Source organism: Triticum urartu, chromosome 7, assembly GCF_003073215.2.
Source record: "Triticum urartu cultivar G1812 chromosome 7, Tu2.1, whole genome shotgun sequence".
NCBI lineage: Eukaryota > Viridiplantae > Streptophyta > Magnoliopsida > Poales > Poaceae > Triticum > Triticum urartu.
In genome coordinates this window covers 653,915,631-653,938,066 of record NC_053028.1, presented here as the reverse complement: position 1 = coordinate 653,938,066, position 22,436 = coordinate 653,915,631, and the positions used below count along the sequence as shown (strand labels likewise).

The 22,436-nt window shown below is 47.5% G+C and overlaps 1 protein-coding gene across 1 annotated transcript; it reads left to right on the top strand.

Annotated features, from left to right (window-relative positions):
• The first annotated feature begins 13,293 nt into the window (after positions 1-13,293).
• Positions 13,294-15,279, top strand: LOC125522193 (BTB/POZ and MATH domain-containing protein 1-like). The gene is made up of 2 exons (XM_048687282.1): positions 13,294-13,530; positions 13,663-15,279. The coding sequence occupies exon 2, from the start codon at positions 13,966-13,968 to the stop codon at positions 15,040-15,042; it is 1,077 nt and encodes a 358-aa protein (XP_048543239.1). The 5' UTR covers positions 13,294-13,530; positions 13,663-13,965; the 3' UTR covers positions 15,043-15,279.
• Positions 15,280-22,436: the final 7,157 nt, after the last annotated feature.

Sequence of the window (22,436 nt, the reverse complement as noted above, 5' to 3'; positions counted from 1 at the left end):
TTGAGCTAACTTAGGTGAAATGGATCATTTAAGAGCTAATTTAGGTGAAATGGATCGTTTTTTAGCTAACTTGGTGAAATGGATCATTTATGAGCTAAATTAGTTGAAATGGATCGTTTATGAGATAACCTAGGTAAGATGGGTCATTTTGGAGTTAACCTAGGTGAAATGGGTCATTTTAAAGCTAACGTAGGTAAAATGGATCATTTAGGAGCTAATCTAGGTAAAATGGGTCATTTTTTAGCTAACTTGGATGAACTGGATCATTTATAAGCTAACCTAGGTAAAATGGGTCATTTTAGAGCTAACTTAGGTAAAATGGATCGTCTATGAGCTAACTAAGCTAATTATGCAATTTTTGACATAAGTAAGCTAAGTACATATCGTTTTAGAGCTAACTTAGGTAAAATGGATGGTTTTGGAGGTCAGTAAGCTTATTAAGTCATTTTGGAGGAGAAGAAGCTAAGTCTAGGTCATTATGGTAAGCATTGGAGGAAATAAAGCTAAGTCTAGGTATTTATGCATGTGTTAAGCAAAACACTAGATAAACTTACCAAGATCCAGGAGGTGTAGGAGCGGGGTGGCTCGTGTCGGTAGATGGAGAAGGATCGTGCGATGCTTGTCTGGAGTTACGCTGCACCAAAGATCATTTCCAATGTCTTGTTAGCATGATGACACTCAAATGTTAAGACTAGCAAGTAATGTCCATTCAAATAAAACTCACCGTGGTCCCAGGAGCAATCACTGGCATCGGCGGAGCGGTCTGACCTGTCTTCTCGCACACAGACTGCACATTTGGTTTTGACAACTCAGTCATACTAGTTAGTAATGAGACAAACACTACATGAATTTTTTGGCTAATTTGCAGAAGAAACTTACCACAAGGAGCTCGTACATGGCCCTTGCCTGCATGTCATTCCGTGCCCTCTCCTCCTCCATCATCTTTGTCGTCCTATCCTCCAACTCCCGCTGCCTCTCCGCCGCCTCCGCCAGAAGTTTCTCCGTTCTATCTCTCTCACTCTGTATAGCAGCCTGCAACACCACTCACATGACCATTTGTAATCATTGATGGAAGTGCACACAATGTAATTAATGGAGAAAGATAACTGAGTACGTATCACTAACCTTGATGGCGAGTTGCACTAGCCGTTCACGAGGCCTTATCTCAGGAGCGGAGCTCGACTGGCGCGCCTTGATCTCCGGGAGAGTGCTAGGACAACGGATAAGTCCATCTCCAATGGCTATGGAGCCATGGGACCTCCCGCCACCAGATATCATCACCAGCTCTGGATCAATGGGACCCTGGCTCGGGTTAAAGTCCTCCCCTTTCCTCGCCTTCCCCTCATCTCTATATCTCACGAGCTTGTTGTGGGAGGAGATGTTGGTGAAGTTGTTTGCATCATCGAGGTCAGATTGAGAGAAAGCCTTGACTTTCTTGAAAGAGGAAGTGTGGGCCATGGCATACAGGTCGTACACCTCTGGCACCTTATCCAACTTATTGTAGCGTGCCTGAAAGAGAGAAACAATGAAAATTAGTAATTAAAGGGCTCAAGCTAGCATGATGAATGAATTGCATGAATCATGAAGCAAACCACATACCCAGCTGCGCCCGAACTGATATAAGTTGGAGCTGCCTTGATGGTGTGGCACACCTTCCATTTGGGCATGTTTGTCCTTGGCCTCGTTGTGGAGGGCTAGCCATTGTTTTGAGCACCACTCATCGACCAACACCTCCCAACAATCCATCCGATCCGCACACAATCTCGGAGGCGCCTAAGTTAGCAAATAGAAACTTGAGCGCTACGGCTAAGAATTACTAAATGAAGGAACTTAAGTAGAGAAGGCCTTAAGAATTACCTTCATGTACTGCTCCTTACTCAGGTACTTATCGCGGCATGCCGGCTTGGTCTTCTTGATACCACGCAAGGCGTAGTAGTCTCGAACAGCCTGCACCCGAGCCTCGTGCCGTAAGTTCTGGAGTAGGCGCTTGCAGACGTTCTCGATAACATGTGCCGCGTCCTCCTCGTATCCCTCCTCACACCTGTAGAATGTCTGCAATCAAATGAGACAATATTGATTAGCACAATTAATAACTAGCTAGTTGAAGATTTTTAAATGTGTAAAGGAGAAATTACCCAGAACTTTCTGATCACCATGTCTGCCCTCGTGTCGCACACGACACCGTCGATAATCTCATCCGGCGGGGCCGGGGCAGCCACATAGTGCTCCCAGCTCAATCCAAGCTCTGGAAGCCGACCCTCACCAGGCAACTTGACAAACCCCGAGAAGTTTTGTCGGCAAAGAACTCCAAGGACGGAGTTGGGCCGGCGGACACTATGATGGTGGTCCCAACCCCTGCAGCATGACAAGGCCAACGCATTAGTTATTTGAAGAAACGTGAATGCAGAAGGTACAAAAATATTAAATGCACTTACGTACCTCTCCCCATCAGGGAAAATCAACCACCTCTGCTCACGGGTCACTGGCACGGACGGGAGCCGTGTAGCACCACGCTGGTAGACGTTGCCCCCTCCTCCCCCTCCTCATCAATCGGCTCCCCGCCATCATCAGCATGGCCACTCGGCTCCCCGCCATGCTCAGGCTGACCCGGCCAGGTACCCCATCCAGACGTGTGCTCCTCTGGGGTCTCGTGGGCCCAAGTCTCGTGGGCCGAAGGCCCGTCGACCCGAGGCTGGTGGGCCGAAGACTCGTGGACCGGAGTCCGTGCAGCCTCCTCCTCAGACGAGTCCACCCTAGCAGTCACGTGCTCGGGTGAAACAGCTGGGGGCGGTGGCGAGGAAGGCGCCGTACGAGTCACCCTACCTCCTCTCCCGTGACCATGTGCTCCAACTCCTCTCTTCTTCTTACCTCGTCCCCTGCTGGGCACCGCGGTCGACGAAGAAGGGCCCGGCGGTGTCGCCATACTGTCCAGCAACGCTTGGCGGAGAGGTGCGTGTGGAATGGAAGACCTCGCACCACGCGCCGACGAAGAAGGGGCCTCGGCGCGCTCCCGACCAGCGCCCACCATCTTTCAACACCTGCCATGACAAAGAATAAACGAAATTAGTACAACGCTGTTACGAAGTTTTTGCTTCACAATGCGCTGTTAAGAAGGGGCTTCGGATTATGCAAATGACGATTTTTGGCTTCGTAATGCGCTGTTACGAAGTTTGCCGCCTCCTCTGTGATGAATGCCTCAGCCATCGATGCTTCAATTCTACGTTTATTTTTACATTTTTCTCGAAGCGTCTTCTGCATCCTCTCAGTTGGGTAGCACCAACAATTTTGCACGCCCCCCCCAATCTTGCCTCGGTCGGGAGATGCAAAATCAAATGCTGCATTGGATTAAAGAAGCCCGGTGGAAAGATCTTCTCTAACTTGCAGATCAACTCCGGCGCCAACTCTTCCATTTCTTCTAGCACGCCAGGCGATAGTTCTTTCGCACAAAGAACACGGAAGAAATAGCTGAGTTCTGCCAGTACTAGCCATTCATCCTCAGGGATGAAGCCACGCAACATCACCGGCATTACCCGCTCAATCCATATGTGCCAATCATGACTCTTGAGACCAAATATCTTCAGTTTATCAAGATTCGCTCCCCTCTTTAGATTCGCTGCATACCCATCTGGGAACATCAACTGCTGTTGCACCCACAAGAGAATTTCCCTCATAGCTGGCCTTCCAAGATTGAACCATGCCTTTGGCTTCGTCCAGTTCTGCTTTCCTTTCGGTTCTTTCATGTTTTGTAACGGCCTATCAAATAGCGCCTCCAGATCGACTCTAGCCTTAGTATTATCCTTTGACTTCCCATCTATGCCGAACAATGTACCAAAAAGTGCCTCGGCGATATTCTTCTCAGTGTGCATCACGTCGATGTTGTGTGGGCAAAGGAGGTCTTTGAAGTAAGGCAGATCCCATAAGCATGTTTTGTGAGTCCACGCGTGCTTAGTATTATACCCCTTGAAGTACCCTGGACGTTGTGGATCTGGCTCGAGAGCGTTTAACTGATCCAGGGTCTGTTGGCCTGTCAATGCAGGTGGTGCAGAGTTTTTGACAACTCTACCCCTGATGAAGTTCTTCTTGTCTTTCCTGAACTTATGGTGAGGATCCAGGAACTGTCTATGCATGTCGAAGCAAGAAAACTTGCGACCGGCCTGAAGCCAACGAAACTCAAGAGCTCCCTTGCATGTGGGGCACGGGAACCTTCCATGCACACACCAGCCAACGAATAGCGCATACGCCGGCAAGTCATGCGTCGAGTACATGTACCAGACACGCATTATGAAGTTCCGTTTGCTAAAGGCGTCGTATGTCTTGAACCCATTATCCCAGGCTTCTTGCAATTCGTCCTTAAGCGGCTGCATGTACACATTCATATTTTTGCCCGGATAGTTGGGTCCTGGAATTATCAACGTCAGGAAAAATGTTCTTTCTTTGCATAATCTGTCCAGGGGGGAGATTGAGTGGAAAGACAAATACGGGCCAACAACTGTATTGCGCTGCCGTCATACCAAACACACTGAACCCATCCGTGCTGATGTCGACTCGAGGATGCCTCGGATCTGCCGCTTTGTCAGCATGTAATTCATCAAACTTTTTCCACGCAACACCATCCGATGTGTGTACCATCATCAGATTCCCATCTGCATCTAGTTCGGTTCTTTTGCCTGTTTTGTGCCATGTCATCTGTCTGGCCGTCTCTTCGACCATGAAAAGACGTTGAAGTCTTGGTACGATTGGCATATACCGAAGAACACTAACGGGGATTTTGGTCTGTGTCTTCTCACCCATACCGTTGTCTACCACAATATACCTGGAAGACTTGCAAATGGGACAATAGTTCAAGTCCGCATAGTCAAGCCTAAATAAGGCACATCCTTTCTCACAGGCATGTATCTTCTCATAGGGTATCTTCAGTGCATGGAGGATTTTGTCCGACTGGTACAGGTTTGCAGGCATTACATGGCCTTTGGGTAGAAGGCGTCCAAATACTGTCATAATTGCGTCATAGCATTCTCTGCCCAAGTTGAACTGAGCCTTCAGAGCCATTACTTGTGAGATGGCATCCAACTGACAAAGCTCAATGTGCTCGTGGAGCGGACGTTTCGAAGACTCCAACATTTCATTGAAGGCCTTTGCAGATTCCTCCATCTCCTCGTCCGAATCCCGAGCATCATCATAGCCTTGCACCATGTTTTCCATCCCGGTACCATGCTCGTCGGTGCGACGACAATCCACCTCAGCTCGGTCACGTTGGGCAGACTCACCATGAAATGTCCACACCGTATAATCGGGCGTAAAACCACTCTTCTGCAGGTGTTTGCCCATTTCAGCCTCTGTCTTCTTTTCCCAATTGCCGCACCGAAAACAGGGGCACCAGGTTTTCTTTTGGCCATTTGCAAATGCGGCTTGCACAAACCCCTTAGTTTTTGTGAACCATTCAGCGCTCCATTTGTTCTAACTAGTGTGACCGGTATACATCCAAGCACGGTCACTCATCTTGACTTTCAGAGCTACTGGACACACAACAATTATATATGTAATTCACCATGTATATATTCATCAGTTGATCTACTTTGTCAATTTTATTACGTCCATGCAACCTACACTCTAATAGGTAATGATAGGTCCTAATCCCACCCGTGTATGTGTAGATTGGGTTCATTTTCCCATGCTATGCTCCGGATCCGACGCAAAATTTCGGCAGCACCTCCCCGCTGTTCTCCTGATACACATCTCTGCAATAAACAGAGAGGATGTGTACCCGGAGAACAACAGGGGAGGCACTGACGAAATATATGCGTCGGATCCGGAGCAAAGCATATGGGAAAACGAACCCAATCTACACATACTCGGGTTGTCCATGGATAGCGTTGGACAATTCGAAAGAATCAAGGTTATAAATATGCAAATGCATGCATATTTATAACTATGACACTTTCGAACGGGAGACACATATTGGTTACGCATACTGATGATTCAAGACACATATATAGCTAGCTATCAAGTTTCATCGGAATAGATCAAATAATTAATGGGGGAGGAGGACTTGCCATTTGTGCTCACCCACGAACGAAGGGGCAGAGCTCGTCAAACGCACGGCGAGGTCGTCGAACACCAAACCTCGCAGCGATGAAACAACTTCACATTTAAAACTAAACGATCAACACAATTATATATGATGTTTTTCATAACAAAATCGAAAAATATATGACCTAACTAATAATTCACAAATATATGACCCTGTCGGCCTCTGGAAGGCCAAAGAACACCTTTTCGGAAGGTGTCGGTGGTCGGGGTGTCCTGTCGGTGTCGGGGTGCCGTGTCGGGGTCGGGGTGCTGTTTCGGGGTCGGGGGGTCGGGGTGTCGTGTTGATGTCGGGGTAGTGCCGTGTCGGTGTCGGGGTGTTGTTTCGGGGTCGGGGTGTGGTGTCGGGGTCAGGGTGTCGGGTCAGGCTCGGGGTCGGGTGTCGGGTCAGGCTCGGGGGTCGGGTGTCGGGGTCGGGGTCGGGGTGTCGGGTCGGGGTCGGTGTCGGTCGGCGGGTCGGGGTCTCGGGTCGGGGTCTCGGGTGGTGCCGTGTCGGGTCGGGTTCAGGTGTAGGTGTCGGACGTCAGCTGCGGGGTCGGGGTGTCTGGGTCGATGTGCCGGGTCGGTCGGGGTTGCCGTAGTCGGTGTCGGGTAAGGGTGGGTTGTGTGTCAGCGTTTTATTTTTATTTTTTATATTCGGCGCCTTGGTGTCGTGTCGGTGTCGGGTCGGGGTGGTGGTGTCAGGGTCAGTTATCGGTCGTCGGGGTGGTCGGCTGTGTCGGGTCGGGTGGGTTTTGCCGGCTCGTTGTCGGTGTCGGGTCGGTTTTTTTTTTAGGCTCTAATTTGATCGTTGGTGTCGGGTCGGGGTCAGGGGTCGGTAGGTGGTCGGGGTCGGGGTCGGGGTGTCCGGGGTCGGGGTCTAGGGTCGGGGTGTCGTGTCGGGGTGCCGGGTCGGGGTCGGGGTGCCGTGTCGGGTCGGGGTGCCGTGTCGGGTCGGGTTTTCTCTTTTTTCCTTTTCTTCTTCTTCCTATTCTTCCTTTTCTTCCTTTTCTTCCTTCTTCTTCTTCTTCTTCTTCTTTCCTTTTTCTTCTTCTTCTTCTCCTCTCCTCTTTTTTCTTCTTCTTCTTCCTCTTCTTCTTTTTTCTTCTCCTCCTCCTCTTCTTCTTCTTCCTTTCTTCTTCTTCTCCTCCTCTCCTCTTTTTCTCTTCTTCTTCTTCTTTCCTCAAACTAAACTAAACCTAAAACTAAACCTAAACTAAAACTAAAACTAAAACTAAATCTAAACTAAACATAAACCTAAAACTAATAAAACAGAAAAAAAGGAAAAAACTAAATCTAAACCTAAAACTAAACTAAAACTAAACCTAAAACTAAAACTAAATCTAAACTAAAACTAAAAAGGAAAAAAACAGAAAAAAAACAGAAAAAAGGAGGGGGGCTCACCTGGGGCAGGGCCGGTGGAGGAGGGGGGCGGGGCGGTGGAGGAGGCCCCCGGTGGAGGAGCTGGCCGGGGCGGGCGGCGGGGCGGGGCGGGCGGGCCGGGGCGGTGGGGCGCGGGGCGGCGGGGGGCCGGGGGGCGCGGGGGGGGCGAGGCGGACGGGGGGCGGCGCGCGGCGGCGGCGGCGGTGGGGTGGGAAGTGCTGGTGGGGCGCGTCGGGGGCGAGGAGAGAACAGAGTAACAGGCGGGGGGGTACGGGCCGTTAGGTAGTGTCCTCTTTGCCGTCCGCCTCTCTTTGCCGTCCGCCCTTTTGCCTCTTTGCTGTCTGCTGGCAGACGGCAAAGAGGTGGGCCGTTAAGTTTTTTTCCAAACGGGCGGGGGGTGGGGGCCACCTCTCTTTGCCGTCTGCCAGCGGACGGCAAAGATTCTTTGCCGTCTGCTGGCAGACGGCAAAGAGCTCACGGACGGTAAAGAGCTTCTTTGCCGTCTGCTGGCAGACGGCAAAGAGCTCACGGACGGTAAAGAGCTTCTTTGCCGTCTGCCATTTCTTTGCCGTCTGCTTTTGGGTAGCTGATGGCAAAGAGCTTCTTTGCCGTCCTCTAGCTGACGGCAAAGAGCTGGCAGATGGCAAATGAGCTGATTCTAGTAGTGACGAGGGCCGATGGGGGCGGATGCCAAAACCATTGCACTATATAATAACAAGCAATAATAAAAGTAAGAAAATTAGACAAGTTTCTATCCAAAGTAAGAATTTTTTTTTCTTTCAGAAGAAGATAAGAGGCTCACCACGGTGGTGCAGGCGACGAGATTGGCACGGGCGATCGACGGCGGTGAGACGGGGACGGGACGTGACGGACCGCTAAACCTAGACAAATCTCGGGGAAAATGGAGCTGGGAGATTGAGCTTCGAGAGGAGAAAGCTGAACTAGCGTGGCCTGGGCATTTCATCAAACACCTCGTGTGCATAGGAGGTGAGCAAGAGCACCCAAATGCCCTCTCCTCGCCGGCCAGAAAAAACAGAGCACTGTGGAGTGCTCTGCTGCGGCGATGGGGTATATATAGGCAACTCATTTATCCTAGTTCGAGGCTGGAACCGGGATTAAAGCCCAGCCTTCTGTCCCGGTTCGAGCCAAGAACCGGGACCAATGTTTGTGGGCCTAGAGCGAGGCCCATTGGTCCCGGTTCGTGCCTAGAACCGGGACAAGGGTCCATACGAACTAAGACTAATGCCCACGAGGCCCCGGCCAGCCCCTTGGGATCACGAACCGGGAAAAATGCATCCATTGGTCCCGGTTCATGGAAGAACCGGAACTAATGGGCTGGCCAGGCCAGAACGAAAGCCCCTTTTTTTGCTAGTGCTTGCAAAGATAACCAATCATGCATAAAAGATTTCAGAGAAGAATCAAATATTGTTCATAGAGAGACTTGATCATAAACCCACAATTCTTCGGATCTCGACAAACACACCACAAAAAGAGTTACATCAAATAGATCTCCAAGAAGATCAAGGAGAACTTTGTATTGAGATTCAAAGAGAGAGAAGAAGCCATCTAGCTAATAACTATGGACCCGAAGGTCTAAAGTAAACTACTCACACATCATCGCAGGGGCCATGGAGTTGATGTAAGGCCCTCCGTGATCGTTGCCCCCTCCGGTGGAGCTCCGGAAAAGGCCCCAAGATGGGATCTCTTGCGTACAGAAGGTTGCGGCGGTGGAAATAGGGTTTCGTTGTGCTCCTGGATGTTTTCAGGGTATATGAGTATATATAGGAGGAAGAAGTAGGCCGGTTGAGCCACGAGGGGCGAACGAGGGGGGAGGGGCGCGCCCCCTGCCCCGTGGACTCCTCGTCCATTTCTTGACGTCCACTCCAAGTCCTCTGGATCACGTTTGTTCCAAAAATCACGTTCCCGAAGGTTTCATTCCATTTGGATTCCGTTTGATATTCCTTTTCTGTGCAACATTGAAATAGGCAAAAAATAACAATTTGCACTGGGCCTTGGGTTAATAGGTTAGTCCCAAAAATAATATAAAAGTGTGAAATAAAGCCCATTAACATCCAAAACAGATAATATAATAGCATGGAACAATCAAAAATTATAGATACGTTGGAGACGTATCAAGGTGGACGAGGATGGTGAGGGTATCGTCGATGCACCAAAAGGAACAGCGGGCAACTACACCATGGACGAAGACATCTTGCTATGCAATACATGGTTGCAAGTGTCTAGGGATGACACCTTTGGAGGGGACCAAAGTAGAGATGCATATTGGATCCGGATGAAGGAGTACTTTGATAGGGTAAGTGCCATTTCTTTCACGATTCTTCCATGTGCGTGATTCTTCCAAAGTAGAGACACCATGGACGAAGACATCTTCGCTCCCGGTGGTCGACAATTAACAGAGATTTTCAAAGGTGGGCGGCCGCACTTAAGGCGGTTGACACGTTAAACCCAAGTGGCACTAATGACAAAGATAGGGTAAGTGCCATTTCTTTCATGATTCTTCCATGTGCGTGCTTCTTCTTTGGTGTTTCAAGTGCTAACTTGTTCTTTTGTTTGTAGCTTACTATTGCACAAAACATATTTCAAGAAGAGGAGAAGAAGACAAAGAAAGGGAAGATCAAGAAAGGGAGGCTATTTGTTGGGAAACGTTGCAGAAAACAAAAAATTTCCTACTCGTATCACCAAGATCCATCTAGGAGTTCATCTAGCAACGAGTGATTAGATGCATCTACGTACCTTGTAGATCGCAAGCGGAAGCGTTCAAAGAACGGGGATGATGTAGTCGAACACGACGTGATTCAAATCACCGATGATCAAGCACCGAACGGACGGTGCCTCCGCGTTCAACACACGTACGGAACGGATGACGTCTCCTCCTTTCTTGATCCAGCAAGGGGGGAAGAGAGGTTGATGAAGATCCAGCAGCACGACGGCGTGGTGGTGGATGCAGGGCGTCACAGTAGCAGGGCTTCGCCTATACTACGAGAGAGAGACGTAACGGGGAGAGAGGAAGCACCAAAGGCTGAGGTATGAAATCCCTCCTCTCCCCCACTATATATAGGAGGGCCAAGGGGGGGTGGTGCGCAGCCTAGGAGATCCAATCTCCTAGGTGCGGCGGCCAGGGGAGGGTTTCCCTCCCCCCCAAGGCACCTCGGGGTGCCTTCCACCACTTGCACTCCTCCGTGGTGGAAACCCTAGGCGCATGGGCCTAGTAGGGCTGGTGCCCTTGGCCCATGTAGGACAAGGCGCACCCCCTACAGCCCATGTGGCCCCCCGGGACAGGTGGCCCCACCCGGTGGGCCCCCGGGACCCCTCCGGTGGTCCCGGTACAATACCGATAACCCCGAAACTTGTCCCGATGGCCGAAACAGAACTTCCTATATATAATTCTTTACCTCCGGACCATTCCGAAACTCCTCGTGACGTCCGGGATCTCATCCGGGACTCCAAACAACATTCGGATTACTGCATATAATATCTTCATAACCCTAGCGTCACCGAACCTTAAGTGTGTAGACCCTACGGGTTCGGGAGACAAGCAGACATGACCGAGACGACTCTTCGGTCAATAACCAACAGCGGGATGTGGATACCCATGATGGCTCCCACATGCTCCACGATGATCTCATCGGATGAACCACGATGTCGAGGATTAATCAACCCCGTATACAATTCCCTTTGTCAATCGGTATGTTACTTGCCCGAGACTCGATCGTCGGTATCCCAATACCTTGTTCAATCTCGTTACCGGCAAGTCACTTTACTCGTACCGTAATGCATGATCCCGTGATCAACCACCTTGGTCACCTTGAGCTCATAATGATGATGCATTACCGAGTGGGCCCAGTGATACCTCTCCGTTATCCGGAGTGACAAATCCCAGTCTCGATCCGTGTCAACCCAACAGACACTTTCGGAGATACCTGTAATGCACCTTTATAGTCACCCAGTTACGTTGTGACGTTTGATACACCCAAGGCACTCCTACGGTATCCGGGAGTTACACGATCTCATGGTCAAAGGAAAAGATACTTGACATTGGAAAAGCTCTAGCAAACGAACTACACGATCTTTTGTGCTATGCTTAAGATTAGGTCTTGTCCATCACATCATTCTCCTAATGATGTGATCCCGTTATCAATGACATCCAATGTCCATAGCCAGGAAATCATGACTATCTGTTGATCAACGAGCTAGTCAACTAGAGGCTTACTAGGGACATAGTATGGTCTATGTATTCACACGTGTATTACGATTTCCGGATAATACAGTTATAGCATGAATAAAGACAATTATCATGAACAAAGAAATATAATAATAATGCTTTTATTATTGCCTCTAGGGCATATTTCCAACACTATTTACCTTGCCCGTTGCTGCGTTGAAGGATGATGATAAATGGAAGCCCCGTGAAGGTGTCAACGAGGAGAGCAACAAACGCAAGCGGACTATTGATTTGGATGATGAGGAGGAGGAGGCATCAAGTGATGACGGCAAGAGAAGCCCTACACCAAACTCGGTTGCCTACTCCAAGCCAAAAAGACCAAATGGAGGCAAGAAAGACGGAAAAGAAAAGATGAAGAGGAAAGGAGATGATGAGCTAAAAATGCTATGGAAGCAATTGCGAACGCAAGAAAGGAAGCAAATGAGGTGAGGAAGATGGCAAGGAACCAAGATGCGGCGACCGAGGAGAGGAAGGTGGCGGCCGAGGAGAGGAAGGTAGCATTGGAGGAGATGAAATTGGCCATGGAGGAGCGAACTAGATTGTTGGAATGGGAGATTACTTGTTCTTCATGGACACATCTACCCTCGATGAGAAGCAAAAGAAGTACGTCAATCTTGCCCGTGAAGAAGTCTTGGTCCAAAAAAGAGCCACGGTCATGGGAGGCATGGGAGCTACTATGGCAGGCATGGGTGGCATGGGCGGCATGGGTGGCATGGGAGGCATGGGTGGCTTCGGAGCTACCATGGGGGGGCATGGGAGGCATGGGTGGCTTCGGATCTACCATGCGAGGCATGAGTTTTGCGTCTCTCATGGTAGGCATGGGAGCACCTCCCAGTGACATGGGTGGAGGCATGTCGACTTCCGGTGTGCCTCACATACCTTCACATACCTCCCTCCCTGCGTGATACACTGAAGAGGAGGAGGAAGAATCTTCTTGAGATGAGGATGAAAAATCGGAGGAAGAGAAGGACGAAGATGAGGTGCGGCATGATTGTTGATGTGCCATTTGTCTTTGTGAACTTTTATGTCATGAACTTGGTTGGATGGTTTTAAACTATGCCATATCTTGTTTTGATGTTTGAAATATCACTATATTGTCCTCAAAATGAACATGTTGCAAAGCGGCGGCTCCTTGCTTGCGCTGTAGTTTAGCGTGTCTACCGAAGTGACGCGCGCGCAATTTTTTGCAGCGGCCGCTGAAGCCAGTGCTCCGCGGCTCACAAAAGCTGGCTATTCGGCGCTGTAAACGTTTTTTTTAAAGCGCCGCGTGTTGCGCGGCCGTTGAAGATGCTCTTAGATGACGTTTGTACTGCTTCCCGGATGGTTATCAAATAGAATAGACACTCTTCGCATAGAGGTCAAGAAAAAAAGATAAAAGCCTTAGAAACATTGGGCAGGAAGAATAAAATGTTAGGTCGGGTGTGGTGGGAGTTTTACTTTGTAAATGACTAAATGTCCTTTTCTCTTCTTTTCTTTTCGTTTTTTTCTCGAAAAGGCCCCATCTGAGCGAAACTTTCCTTTTTACAGTCACCTTCCACTCTCCCAGTCTCCCTACGTTACGTCAACGAGACTCGCCAGCGCAACTGCGGAAGTCCTTTTCTTCTTGCTTTACTCCCTCATCTCTGCTTGCAGCCTCTCCCTTCCCGCTGATCTCCCCTACAACAGCAGCCCTCGCCGTCTCGTCAGGACGCCGGGACAGCAGCCGAGAGCCGACCCCCCCTCGCCGTCTATTCCGTCGGCGCGACGCGTAAGCAAGGCCCCGCCCACATAGCAAAGCTGCGGGCCGCCTGACAAGCATGTCGCGACCAGGCGGGTTAACGTTCTTCTCCGGTGGCACGGTGAGTCGTCCTTGGCACAGGCTTTGCTCGTCGCTTGCTCTCAACGACGTGATGACTGATGATGGTGAGACGACGGCGGAAGTTTTTTTTCCAAGTAAACTGTACTGATCCACAATAATCATTCCCACGCAGAAAAACATGATTTTCCCCGCAGAAGAAGCTTCACCCTTGGCCACAAACTTCAACCTCACACAAGTCCTGCGCTCGGTGCGGCTGCTCAAGATCGACGGCGTTAGCATGATGTCGGGCATCGGCAGCGACTATTGCTTCAAGTACAGATGGATTGTGGACGGGTATGAGTGGGAGATCCTTCTATATCCAAACCATAGATTAAAATAGCCCGCGAAATAGCCGCGATAGCTGCGCTATAGCTGTCCTGGAGCCTCGCCGCTACGCTATGGCAGCTGCCGCGAAATCCTCCACATATCCCTCTAAATGGCTCAAAAATCAGTAAAACCCTCCAGAAATCATCTCTCCGATCAGAAAAGTTTCCGCTATTTGCCGTTATTGCCCGCTATGGCCTCCGCTATAGCTGCTTGGAGAGGCCGCCGTGAAATCGTTTCTCCCGCGATTTTAATCTATGATCCAAACGTCGTGGACTCGAGGGGTTTGAGCACGTTCGTGGCGCTCCGTCTTATCTTTCTCAGTGAACCACGAGCCAGCGCTGTGAGGACGACTCTTCGCGCTTGCTTGGTTGATCAGAGAGGAGTGCCTAAGCCATCCCATGAAGTTTCTCAGAGAATAACATTCAAGAAGCCCCAAGATAGCTCAGAGAGAATTAAGCTAGAAGGATTGGGATATGTCAAGGATGACTCTTTTAGTGTGCAGTGCACCCTTGATGTTCTCAAGGAAATAGGAGAGGAAACGGCCCTTGAAGAACTGCATCTGCCATCGTCTGACTTGCACCTGCAATTGGCTCAACTCCTTCAGAGCGAGACAGGAGCTGACGTCACATTTCTCGTGTCCGGCGAATCTTTTTCTGCGCACAAGCTCATTGTCGCCGCAAGGTCCCCTGTCTTTATGGCCGAGTTTTTTGGAGACATGAAGGAGAAGTGCTCGCAATGTGTGGAGATCAAGGACATGGATGCTGAGGTGTTCAAGGCCCTGCTTCAGTTCATCTACACAGACACCATGCCAGAACTCAGACAGCGGGAGTGGGATGCGGAGGACGAGGCAGAGTATGAACAGCAGGAGGAGGCAGATGCAAAGGCGGTGACTGTGATGGCTCAGCATCTGCTTGCTGCTGCTGACAGGTGTGGACTGGATAGGCTCAAGCACATATGTGCCGGTAAGCTCTCTAGTAGCATCAACGTGGACACGGCGGCAACAACTTTGGCTTTAGCCGAGCAGCACAATTGCCCAGAGCTCAAGACAAGATGTGTTCAGTTCATTATCAGAACTCCTGCCACTCTTGATGCTGTGTTGGCGACGGAGGGGTATAAGCACCTCGAGGCAAGCTGCCCTCTGGTGGTGATCGACCTTCTCAAGGCTGCGCATGGGAGAAAAATTTGAAGTGTATCTTGGCCAAGATTTGATGGTGCATAGTATTGTATCTGCTTGCACTTTCCAGGCATATTTGTCTAGTTCTACTTTATGCGGTTATGTCCATCGTTCAATGACATTAAGAACTTGCTTATGTACATATGCAGATGTTGTGGCCAAAAAATTATATGTTGTGGGCAGAAAAAGTATATGTTGTGGCCAACTATTTCCAGTTCACTTCAATGTAATATTGTGCTAAATGGTCTACTGTGAGTTTGTGCTCGTCGATGGCAAGCATTGACAAGGTGGAGTTTAAGGCATGAGTTTGTGTAGACATGATTGTCTCATCTAGCTTCTGCCACACAAATGTTGTGTGTTTCACTCTGAGTATAATGGGGGTTTTGCCGCAAAAAAGAGAGTATAATGGGGGTTCTTATGAACACCTTGTCACTGAAATTGGGAATAAAATTCAAAAAAATCTCATCTATCACTGTTAGATACCAATGATATTAATCTCATTTCTGTGTACTCCCTACATTCCAAAATATAGTGCGCCCGCGCTTCCCGAGGTCCAACTTTAACCATAAATTTAATCAACGAGACCAACTGCGGCGGGAGAAAAAATTATATAATTGAAAACTTCTTTCGAATACGAATTCACTGATATAATTTTTGCTCCCGCCACAATTGGTCTTGGTAGTTAAATTTACGGTCAAAGTTGAAGCACGGGGATAGAGGAAGTACTACATTGTGGAATGGAGGGAGTATTATATAGGCCAATTGCCTAGAACTGAATGCCGCACCCTGATTCATGGGTTTTGATATTATTTCTGGAGATGTACATTCTGTGAGATTGAAGAGAGCTGGCAATTGTGGATGGCGAAGTTACCTCTGTTTTGTGCAGGTTGGTGTCTTCCTGGTGAGATCCATGTGGGCGAGCTAGTGCCGAATGTTTGGAAGCCGAAGATCTTTAGGACAGTAGCTTATGCTAAAGGAGATTACTAGGCGCCGGCGCACCGACCCAAATTTGGGCCGGTCACCGCGCTTCCGTACGATGCAACATCAGCTAGCCATCAGATATGGTCGTTGCTTCGTCGTTCTCCTCAATCATTCTCCTGCAGAAATTGCATCCGCCACGAAGAGGACAGGCTACAGCGAGCGCCATTGACCTCCACCGTAATCCGCCGCCAGGCGATCGGGCTCAAAGCACCGCAGCACACCCGGGCTCGCCGCCAGCTGCCGGTGGTCACCGCCCTCGCAAAACCTACCCCCACGATTCGAAAAAGAAATTTATCCATGGAGCTTGTAACACGGATCCTCGCCGGTTCCAGCGTGAAAAACCTCGTTTGCAATCTTGAAGCTACCGCCGCGTCGTCATCCTCGTCCTCGGGCAGCCGCTCGTCGTCCCAGCATCCATCCCATCGTCACATTACAGTGCTTATTTACTCGTATCAATCTGTGTACATGGTTGTAGCATTTTCTATCCACCATTGTAGCATCTTCGTTCTCGTCCTTCTATCTTATACCAGTACCCATTGTAGCATCTGCCGGTTGTAGCATTTTGCAGTATGTTTGTAGCAAAACATGATGCTGATTGTAGCAAAAATCAGAATATCATTGTGCGATGTAGCAAACCACGATGCCGGTTGCAGCCGGATTGGATGCCGGTAGTAGCAAATTGCAACGCCGGTTGTAGCATGTAGCAAAAATCCGCGATCCTGTCCTCGCCGCCCACGGTCACCATGCTTGCCGCCTGCGGTCAGCCTCGGTTGTAGCAAAAAAGAAAGGCAGAAGAAGTAGCAAAAAGCAAAGTCGGTTGTAGCAAAAAAACATGTCGCTGGTTGCGCATTGTAGCTTCCCTCGACGCTAGTTGTAGCTTCCCCGGCAGGTGGTTGTACCATTCGGCGTTGTGTTCGTAGCAAACCACAGGGATCCGTTGCAATCTTTGCCGGCTGGAGCAAAAACAAGGTCGCCGGCGTCGAGGGGCGCACCTCCAACGTGATTGGATGTAGCAGCCATCTGCGCTTGTGGGGTGGGGGTGGGAGGGGAGGAGAGAGGAGGCGCACGCTCGTCGGGGGAGAAAAGGGGAGGAGGGGGCTGCTGTGAATCCGCGCTCGTCAGAGAAGAGATAAGCTGCAGGCCCACCAGACGCATGTGCTAGCCTGTTCCTCGCGTGACAGAGCAAGCGAGCCAGGGGCGACCGGCTGAGCGCTCGGCCGGTCGTCCGAGGCTAGATTAGATCCGGTAAACCTACCTTCTCCTTACGCAGACGAGCTCGATCCAGAGGCCATCGTTGTGATGTGGCACACGGTGATGGCAGAGAGTGGGCGAGGTGATGGTGCTTCCCGTGAGCACTGCGCTAACCCTAGATCGGTAGGGCGTGTAGGTGGGGTTTATGGCGGCAATGAACTTCGTCAGTCGTGCCCCGGCCCCCACCTCTGTTAATATAGCGCGGGTCACAGGTGCCCACCAACCATAATGGGTTGGGCACCCCCGATCAGGGCGCATTGACCAATGGCCTGGCAGGACATTGGGCCTGCATAGAGGAGATCAACCTAACATTCTCCCCCTTGATCTCAACACTTTTAACCTTATGCTTTCTAGTTTATTTGTTTCGTCACATATTGGTAGATAGAGCATGTTTCATCGTCACAGCTTAATTGTCGATAGAATCATACAACTACAACATATGTTTTGTTCAGAAACAAATCTTTGTTCCTTTTTTGGGCCTATCCAGGAATCATAAGGCTTTCCTTTAAACCCATGCCTGCTAAGTGTTCCTTGAACACATTGGGTGGTAAGCCTTTCGTTAGCGGATCCGCAAGCATATCTTTTGTCCTTATATGCTCGAGACTTATAGTTTGATCCTGGATTTTATCTTTCACAACATAATACCTTATCTCTATTGTTTTGGCAGCATTACTCGACTTGTTGTTGTGAGCATAGAATACTGTGGGCTGGTTGTCACAGTACATCTTTAGTGGTTTGTGAATACAATCTACCACTTTCAAGTCGGGTACAAATTTCTTTAGCCATATCGCCAGCCCCATGGCTTCGAAGCATGCTATGAATTCTGCATACATCATGGATGATGCAACTATCGATTGTTTGGAGCTTTTCCATGAAATAGCTCCCCCAGCGAGGGTGAATACATATCCCGACGTGGATTTTCTATCAACTTTGTCCCCCGCAAAATCTGCGTCTGAATACCCTTTTATCTCAAGGGAATCACTTCTCCTGTATATTAGCATGTAGTCCTTCGTGCCTTGCGCATAACGCAATGCTTTCTTTACCATCTTCCAGTACTCTATGCCTGGATTCTCTTGATATCTACCGAGTACCCCGGTGATAAAAGTTAAGTCAGGGTGAGTACACACTTGTGCATACTATAAGCTGCCAACTGCCGAAGCATATGGTACTGCTTTCATTTGATCGATCTCATACTGGTTCTTGGGACATTGGAATTTCCGAAAACTATCGCCCTTGACTATAGGAGCAGGTGTGGCTTTACTCGCATGCATATTATACTTTTTAAGAACATTTTCTAAATATGCTTTCTACGATAGTCCTAAGACTCCATTGTTCCTATCTCGGTGAATTTCTATGCCCAAAACATATGATGCTTCACCAAGATCTGTTATGTCAAAATTTGAGGATAAGAACTTCTTTGTTACCTGTAGTAGACTAACATCACTGCTAGCAAGCAGGATATCATCCACATACAAGATTAGGAAAATATATTTCCCATTTTTAAACTTTGCATAAATGCAATTATCCTTAATATTTTCTTTAAATCCAAAACTTTTAATCGTTTGGTTAAACTTTAGATACCACTGTCTAGAGGCTCGATTTAATCCATAAATGGATTTCTTCAGGCGGCATCCCATATTTTCCTTCCCTTCCATGATAAAACCGTTGGGTTGTTTCATGTAGACATTTTCTTTTAAATCCCCGTTGAGAAATGGCGTCTTTACATCCATTTGATGTAAGTCTAAATCAAAATGAGCAACTAATGCCATTATGATTCTAAAGGAATCCTTACATGAGACTGGAGAAAATGTCTCATTGTAATCTATCCCTTCTCCTTGTGTAAATCCTTTTGCCACAAGTCTTGCTTTATACTTTTCTACATTCCCTTTAGAGTCATACTTAATTTTGTAGACCCATTTATAGCCTATTGTTTTGGCTTCTTTAGGAATTTCCTCTAAGTCCCAAACATCTTTGGAAGTCATCGATTTCATATCGTCTTCCATTGCCTTCATCCACTTTGATGAATGAGGGCTTCTCATGGCTTCTTCATATGAGGTGGGATCTTTTTCTGTATGAACTATTTCCGTGTTATAAACTTTATAATCAGTAGAAATAGCTGACTTTTTGTGTCTCGTAGACCTTCTAAGGTCCTTAGTTTCTGGCACATTCTGTGCCTCAACTTCTGGCACTTCTTCTAAAATTTGTTGTTGCACCTCCCTTTCATGCTCAACAACGGGTTCAGTCGGCTCCTGACGGACAGGTTCCGGGTCTACCCCCATAGTTGTCATGGGTGGAGTTGCAACTGGTAGTGAGAAAAATGGCTCCTGAATCATCGGATTAGGTGCATGCACCCTCTTCTCCTCAAGATCAATTTTCCGAGCTACCAAGCACCCCCTCATCATTTCTTCCTCTAAGAAGACTACATGTCTCGTTTCTACAAACTTTGTATATCTGTCTGGGCAGTAGAAATGGAAACCTTTTGATCTGTCCGGATAGCCAATGAAGTGGTAACTCATTGTTTTGGAATCTAACTTTGCAATGTTTGGATTAAACATTTTGGCCTCAGCAGGGCACCCCCACACCCTGAAGTGTTGTAGGGAGGGCACCCTTCCTGTCCATAGCTCGTACGGTGTTTTGGGCACCGACTTGCTTGGTACTCTATTGAGAATGTGAATGGCGGTTTTAAGCTCCTCCATCCGTAATCCCAATGGCAAGTTGGAATAACTCATCATGATGCGCACCATATCCATAAGTGTACAATTGCGCCTTTCAGCTACTCCATTTTTCTGAGGCTCGTCCAGCATTGAATACTGGGCTACTATGCCAGTCTCCTGCAAGAACTCCGCAAAAGGTCCAGGGACTTGGCCATATGGAGTGTGCCGACCGTAGTACTCTCCCCCACGGTCGGACCTTACTATCTTTATTCTTTTATCATGCTGATTTTCAACTTCAACTTTGAATATTTTAAATTTGTCCAATGCTTCAGATCTTTCTTTGATTAGATAAATATATCCATAGCGAGAGTAGTCATCTGTGAATGTTATGAACGAGTCATATCCATCCACACTTTCACCAGAAATGGTCCACAAATATCAGTGTGAATGATTTCTAGTGTGTCTGTGCTATGGATTGCACCTTTTTTTGATTTGTTTTATGTACTTTCCTTTAATGCAATCTATGCATTGTTCTAAGTCTAAGAATTCTAACGGAGCAAGAATTTCACTTTTGACTAATCTTTCTATTCTCCCCTTCGAAATATGGCATAAGCGACAGTGCCATAATTTCAATGAGTCAAATGTTCTCTTTCTTTTCTTTTGTTATTTATTCGACGCGGAAACATGTTCTTTCACATTGCAAACGGAATAAACTTTTTCAGGAAGTGATAACAAATAAAGCTCATCGTGTAGTAAAGCATCACCCACATAAGCATTATTTAACCAAATGGCACACTTGCCATGTCCAAAATAACATTCATAATTATCTTTGTCCAAGCAAGAAACACTTATTAAGTTTCTGTGACATGATGGAACAAATAAAACATCTCTAAGTAGAAGATTGAATCCATCAGCTAACTCCAAGGAGATATCATCGACAGCTTCAACTTTTGCTTCAACTCTATTTGCCACTTCAATGCGTCTTTCGCTTCTTAGCGTAGTCCGCGTCGAATGAAATCCCTGTAAAGAATTTGCAACATGAACAGTTGCTCCTGAGTCAATCCACCAAGTGGATTTTGAAAACTGTGTATACAGGGATTCATTTACAAATGAAACTATATTGTTACCTCTTTTTGCCATGATTGACTTTAGCCAATCAGGACAGTATTTCTTGTAATGCCCGGTCTTCTTACAGTGGAGACCAGTGTCTTTGTCCACTGGGAAAGATTGTTGCTGACGCTGATGCTGATAGGGTGCTTTCCCTTGTGGCTTTGAAGGAGAACTTTTTTGTTTTGATTGTAATTCTTTTTCTTGTGATCCCTCACATAGTTGAGTGAACCACCATGCGAGGTTTTGAGTCCGTCCTCTTCTTGGACACTCATTGCTATTGTCTTTTCAATGTACCATGTTCCAGGTGACATATTGTAGTTTACAACAAACGTTTCAAACTCCTTTGGCAGTGAAGCCATGACCAGGTGGACCAGGAGCCTTGGTTTGATCTCCAGATCCTTATCCATGGGCTTTAGCTTTGCTGCCATATTGCTCATCGTGAGGATGTGCTCTCTTATTCCATGACTACCACCTATGTAGCGTTCTGTCACTAGTTGCTTTAACACCTGGGTGGCATATATCTTTGAAGAGCCAGTGAACTGGCTCTTTATCTTTGTAAGCAACTCCCCTGCGGAAGTTCACTCTGCAATGGAGCCTACAATGGTGCTCTCAATTGTATTCTTTATAAATGTCATGCACTTTTTGTTTGCATTGACCCACTTTTGATTTTCTATGATGTATGACATCTCCAAAGGAGCATAATCCCCCTCTTTTTAGCCCACGCACCATCATCATCAGTGGCCTCTCTTACTGGCTCTGTAGGTCTGACCGGCTGTGGTTCATCCATAACCCAGTCCAGGTCAGCACAGAAAAATGCCAGTTCGACTTTCTTCCTCCACTCAGTGTAATTGTCACCTATGAGTGTCGAAACATCTTTTAGACAACTCATCAAGTAAAAGCCTCCTGAAATCACAATTTAAGTGAGATCAGTATAACAATCATATGCATTAATCTAAAATTGGTCAAATTAAACATACAATTGTCTATGCAATTAAATCTATATTACCGTTGGGCAAAATATTTGAAATAAATGCACCTTTAAATTTCAAGAATAAAACATGATCATGTTATTAACAACGTTGGTCATAAAAAATAACATAATCATATTCATTTTAATAATCACTTTAACATTCTCTTAAAAACTTAATACTATATAAACTTTATTTTCTTTGTAAAAGAGCACTATCAATTATTTACGCAGTAGAAAAACATGAATAAAAATTCATGAACTTTTTACATTTTACATAAACTTTTCTTTGACCTAATAAAAAATCATGAGCTTTTTAAATTTTCATTATAAAATTCATGAACATTTTTTTTCTGAAAATTTCCTATTTCATTTTCAGAAACTTTTTTGTTTACTTTTATATTTTCTAAACAAAAAAATTTCTGAATTATTTTGAACAGAAA

What these genes read in the sequence shown, in the direction of transcription:
- LOC125522193 (XM_048687282.1), top strand. Translation starts at nt 13,966, where the DNA reads ATGGCTCAAAAATCAGTAAAACCCTCCAGAAATCATCTCTCCGATCAG.